General features: G+C 50.5%; 1 protein-coding gene across 2 annotated transcripts in view; it reads left to right on the top strand.

Moving 5' to 3' along the window:
* Positions 1–535: 535 nt before the first annotated feature.
* Positions 536–6,000, top strand: part of GRIA1 (glutamate ionotropic receptor AMPA type subunit 1) — a 115,056-nt gene continuing 109,591 nt past the window's right edge. The window contains exons 1-2 of one of the 2 annotated variants that reach the window (XM_026047652.1): positions 536–795; positions 2,956–3,093. In XM_026047652.1, coding sequence (XP_025903437.1) covers positions 714–795; positions 2,956–3,093 — 220 coding nt within the window. In that variant the 5' untranslated portion in view covers positions 536–713. The remainder of the gene's footprint in view (positions 796–2,955; positions 3,094–6,000) is intronic. The other variant, XM_026047654.1, reaches the window with a different exon arrangement.

Here is a 6,000-nt window from a genome sequence, read left to right as displayed (position 1 = left end):
TGAGGGGGAACCCAACAAGAAAGGTGGTGGGGAGAGATTCCTTGGTCCTCTTCAGGGTCTCCCTTATCTGGACCTCTGAAATCCTTCCCTCCAGGGCACGTTTGCAGGATCCATCCCTTTTAACCATCCTAAGGAGCCAGGATGTCGAGACTGACGCTCACAACTCCCGGTCCAGGGKCAAAGAGGCCGGTTTGGGAAGCGGTAGCTGGAGGCAGAGCAGTGGAGCCCTTTCCCTAGAGGAGTTTGCCACCTACTGATTTGCAGGGCTTTTTTCCCCCACCTTTTTTGGTGCCAGGAGAAGCTGAGGGGCAAGGGGGCAGGTGGAATTTCGGCATAGGTGCAGGTGCCCTAAGCGAGCAGAGCCCAGGGGCCACGGYGGAGCGAGGGGCCCGCGGCGCCCAGCTGTTGAGCGCTAACGAGGGGAAGGCAAATTAGCTGGAGGGGAGCGCGCGGGGTGTGCGCGCGCGTGCGTGTGACGGGGGAGGGATGTGCATGAGGAGCGGGCTCTCTTGCTCCCTCGCAGCGCTCAGTTAATCCTGCTGTCAGTCGGTGTTAAGCAGCAGGCTCAGCGCTGGATTCCCCCAGAAAGAGACGCCCGGTCCAGACGGCGCAGCGGAAGGGAGGCGAGGGAGCCAGCTAAAGAGAGCGGAGCGGGGGAAAAATCAAATCTATGCTTGGAGCTGGGCTTCTTTTTCGCCAATGCAAAAGGGAATATGCAGCACATTTTTGCCTTCTTCTGCACCAGTTTCCTAGGGGCGGTGTTAGGGGCCAATTTCCCCAACAATATCCAGATAGGTGAGTGCAGAGCTCGGGGCCGGTGAGGAGCGATGTTCCCGGCAAGTGGTAGGGGTGGAGAGGGGGTGGCGGGGGAAAACTGACCCGTCCATTCGCAGAATGTGTGTGTGTGTGTGTGTGTGTGTGTGTGTGAGAGAGAGAGAGAGAGAGAGAGATGGGGGCATCAGCACAGGCTGCATTTGTGTGCTGGAACAAGCTGGGGAGGCTGTTGCAATGGCAGAGATGTGTAGCAATTTGTTGAGGGTCAGGAAATGGAATAAATGCCTGTGCACACACCAACACCGAGGGGGAAAAGTGCCTCTGAAATGGAGGAAGCATCCAAAAAAAAAAAGAAAAAAAAAGAAAATCCGTTTCTTGCTATGAGAAATGCCTGGGCTGCCATTGTGCATTGCTGCATTTGCAAAAGCGGCGCTTGCCTTGTACGCTTTTGTGAGGATGCTCCCTCTCCTCTGGAGGTAACTGGGACGAGAGGTAACAAACAGGCGCTCTCTGTTGTTGTTGCTAAAGAATAAGGGCAGAGCTAGTGGAGGAAGACGTTGCATTCAAGCCTGGCTTCATTTCATGCTACTCGCTTCCCCCRCGCGCGGGCAGTGCCTGTTTGATTCCCTTCTCCCCGGCTCCCATTCCGTAACTTCTCGGTGCTCCTCGCCCTCCTCCCCGGGCTGCTTATTACTCTCCCATTGATCTTTATTGATTATGACTTGGAACCAGGTCCCAGATTCCCTTCCCTTGCCTGCTGCCTTTCTTCCTCACCGCCTCTGTCCTCACGATGCCAATCAGTTGCTAATCCCCCAACTTGAAGCAACTCCCGCCTTAGTCCAGCTGCACAACTGGTGCTTTTATTGCCATTTATGCTGCATCCTGCTCTCCCTCCCTTCCTGCCTCCCCTTTACCCCAAATCTGTGCAGCATCTCCAATTCCTTCCCTTTCAGCAAACATATATAATAGCTTAACTTAGCTGCTAGCTGCTTCCTCCTCTGACACCCATGAATAGGCTGGGGGGGAAGGGAGGGAGGCACATCCATGCACAAACAGCCCTTGCTGCACAAGAGGATGCCCTCTGTACCGGAGATGTGCAAAATGCCACTGCTTAGCAGGTGTCCGCACATTTGTTTCTCTCCCAGAGCATCTGCCCTGGAGGCCAGGATTGCCACTGGCTGCTTCTTTATTCTAATTCCACCTTGCTGCTGAGCGCTTTTGTTTCCCTACCCGTAAAATGAGAATAACAGAGCTGCTACTACATGCACATAGATTACAAGACAAGCCAAATCCAATAGCATCTTTCTGGCACATACGAAGGGATGTGCTGCAAGCCAAGTTTCCTGCAGTGGCAGCAGTGGAAACTTTTCCTAGGACCTGCTTATCCTGCGCTTTGTTCCAGGGTTTACTAGGGGCAGATGAGGCTCTGAGCCCAGGTGCAGCCTGGTCCTGGGGTCACATGTGATTTCTGCTGCGCTGCGGGTCAGGGTTTATCTGTGTTTCTGCTCCGCTCGAGCCCTTTCAGGGCTGAGTTTTCAGTTCCTGCCCTCTCTGCGTTTGCCCCTGTCACCTGCTAAGTGACTTTGGGGCTTTTCAGCGCAGCAGCAGCCACAGGTGCTGGTGCACAGGCAAGGCCAAGCACTGCCCCAGCTCATGCTGAGCCCTGGCCTCATCCCCTTGTCCCTCTGGGTCTTCCCCAGGAATCCCTGGCCCCTGGGAGCCCTTTCCCTCCTCCTGGAGCAAACCMCTCCTCCTAGAGAGCAGGAGGCAACTTTCCACCTGGGCCTAATTATGAGGGGGAGGAGGAAGAAATACTCCAATTCCACCCCTCTCAAGGTAAAGCTGGGAGCACTTCTCCTCCTTCAACTCATGGGAGGAAGGTTGAGCCACGTTCCTGGTTCAGGCTGATCCTGTTGCCCACAAGGCCCAAGGGAGCACGAGGGCTGCTGCGTTTGTGCTCCAGGTATTACATAACGTGCAACCTGCAGAGGTTTCCTGCTCCCAGCCTGCCTGCAGTGGGCATGGATACCCAGGGTCTTGTGTATGGGAGCGTGTTGGGGTACAGAGGCACAGCCTGAATTGGGCAGCTGCAGCCTCTGCCCACCAAAGCGCTTTGGACCAAAGTGCCTTCTAATATGGGTGTATTTAAGACCTTTTCCTCTGTTCTGTTTTTCTCCCCAGGGGGGTTATTTCCTAATCAGCAGTCCCAGGAACATGCRGCTTTTCGGTTTGCCTTGTCTCAGCTCACAGAACCCCCCAAGCTCCTTCCCCAGATTGACATTGTGAACATCAGCGACAGCTTTGAGATGACCTACACCTGTAAGTAGTGCTGTGTGCCATCTTTCCTCTCACTGGGGTTTCTTTATTCCTGATTCTGTGTGTCTGAAATATGGGATATCTTGCTCCAAACTCGTGATTCATACGAAAAAAAGTCCACATAAGCAAGAGATTTCTGAATCCTTTCGACTCGTGCAGAGATGTGGGGGTGACTGCTGAGCTTAGTCAGCACATCTTGCATTTTCTCTTTGATATTTCCAAAGCGCTGTAATAGCCCCTACAACTTGTTTCCTCTTGGCTCTCTAACCTCTGCCTGAGTCCTCTCATCAAGGTTTCTTTGYTGTGTTTCCTACAACCATGATGTGCAACACAGACACCCCTTTCCACCCACTGGAGGCACAAAAGTGTCTGTTTAGTGCGAACAACTTCATCTCCAGCCCCATTTTAGCCATCTGTCCTCCCTCTTAAGAAAGACGGAGCGTAAAATAGCAGCTTGGTGTAGAGCAAGTCCAGATCTGAAATAAGGGACGTGCCCAATAATGACAGAGAGATAGGAGAGTTTTTGTTTCAAGCAACAGTGAAATAGCCACCAAAAATGAGTGTTTAAGATAGACCCGGCACAGCGGGCTTGTTCCCGGAGCTTGGTTGCACACTGCTGAAGCACAKCACAGTACCTGTGCCGTTCTTGTTATGCAATAGAGTTGGAGAAAAGATGGATTGCCAGGTGATGTCAAGACTAGGAATAAAAAAGGCCACAGAGGAAAACAACACCCAAACCAAAGCCCTGCAGTTGCAAGAGYGACATTGCAGTGTTTGGCATAAGCAGCACAGGGCTGTGTAAGATGGGCTGATGCTGCTGGGGTTTGAAGCACAAAGAATTACTCAGTTGGACCTAGCGTGGAGCACAGCATGTTCATTCCCTGTGTGGGAATGTGGAACAGGAGGGACTGAAGGAGCCCTTTCCCTCCTGGAGTTGGTGGGTTGTCGTTGGCTCGTGTCTCCAGCATCCTTTTGATTCACAGAAACATCCTGCCGGCAGTTTAGTCATGTGGAGAGTGGGATAGAGGTGGACACAAACTGTTCTCTCTGCTAGAGGCTGCACAGAAGGGAGAAATGCCTTCCTGCACAAAGCACCCAGGAATGTGCAGGAGGAGAGTTAACAGGGCTCTCGGAAGGAAAGGAAAGTTGCGCTTTTCTTCCTGTTGGTTGTTTGAAAGTACAAGATTGCAGGAATTTCTTGGGCAGTTAGACATGGAAGGAGAGAGAAGTAATAATTTGACCGTGCTTTCACTGGAGTATCTAATGACACATSTAAAGATTTTCTGTTTTCCTTAATATCCCTCTAGCTGCCAACTACAAGGCTTCCATCAACAAGAGCAACTATTTTAGCCCAATCCAATGGCATTTCTTTGGCAGGAAAAGATAGACAAAAATGAGRAAAAGACAGACCTTGTATCTATCATGGGAAGGTGTCACCCACCTGCGGCAGAGTTTGCTGACTGTGGCTGGGGATAAGCTATTTCAGTGCCAATAGCAGCGAGGAAGCACGAACTGCAAGAATATGTCACTATAGAGCAAATTATCTGTCTGTGCCTAGTTTGCCCTCCCTCTGCACGCCTGCTACTAATGATTTTGTTTATAGCATTAGAAATGACAGCGAGACCAGAATGGGAGTTGCGCTTCAGAAATCTGTCATTAGTATCACGGGGGCGGAGGTGGTCTTGCAAAAGCTGAATGGAAGCAAGGCAGCCTCCCAAAGGATGTTATATTTGAGCTCTATGTAGGGCACATTGTCCTAGATCAGACCAGCAAAGCACTCTGCACAGTCCAACTTCACTTGTCCTCGTTTCTTTTTTTTTCTTTCTTTTTTTTTTTTTTTTTTAATTAAAAACTTCCCAAGTTCTTCAAGGTATTGTAAGCATAGAAGAAAGAGTTAATCCACGTCTCCTAACAAGGGGGCATTGGGAAGGGGGAAAGCAAGCTATAGGAGATCTGGTTTTGATACTCTACAAATCTGGGGTGAAACTTCTGCTAGGAATTATCTCTATCTTCTAACAAATTCCCTACCCAGTTGCCAAGACTAGATATTAGCAGAAAGATCTGTTTATTTACYGAGAATGAAAGCCTACCCACGCAGTGGTCCTTGTCTTCTGAGAAAAGCCTGTCCATGCTACCAGTTACAAGCACCAATTTTTGTTCCCATGGAGATAGAGAACACAGCATTTCTCCGTAGCAGGGGTTACCTGTATCCCTATCATTGGGCTATAATCCTGGCACTGCCCATCTCGGGGGCTCGAGCGGGACGTCCGAGTGAGGCTACCAGGCACAGCCCCATGGCGAGTCCCCATGTGTCCCCATCCCTCCTCATGTGCTAGGCACAGGCTTTGTGGCAAGTGTCTGAAGAYGCCTCCTTCAAAGCAGAAAACATGTATTAGGAGCCAGCAGTGACTGCAGGAGCAAAGAGCCTCGATGGGTGGGTTGTGAGACAATGATGAAGCGCCAGGAGGAACCGCAGCAAAGTGACAGMACCCTGTCGAAGGAGATAGGATGCAAAATCTATCTCGGCATTGGCTGTGACACCATCTACCTCTGACTGATATATATCTGCTTGGCAGGGAGGATGAGTGAGTTTTGGTGTGACAGTGGATGAACTTGCAGCCTAAGATGTATTCATAGGTGACAGTGATAGGGATCCGTTAATGATGTGCTAGTAAKAATTGTATATTGGTTACAAAAAATCCACGAAGGTGGTAAACCTTGACAAATAGTAGGAGGCTGCGGCTGTGCTGTCACCGTGACAGCCCAGTAATAATTCTCACAGGACTTCTCACTATTGCACCGTGATTTTTGAATACCTCCATGTGTTCAAAGTAGACGTAAGGTTCCTATGATCCTATTATATTTCAGTAACTGAAATATATTCCTGAATTCTGCCCACCCCGTAGAACT

This window comes from Nothoprocta perdicaria, unplaced genomic scaffold (assembly GCF_003342845.1).
Source record: "Nothoprocta perdicaria isolate Ctin4 unplaced genomic scaffold, notPer1 scaffold_5, whole genome shotgun sequence".
Classification (NCBI taxonomy): Eukaryota; Metazoa; Chordata; class Aves; order Tinamiformes; family Tinamidae; genus Nothoprocta; species Nothoprocta perdicaria.
Note: the sequence above shows the minus strand (reverse complement) of the source record. Positions and strands in the feature narration are given on the sequence as shown.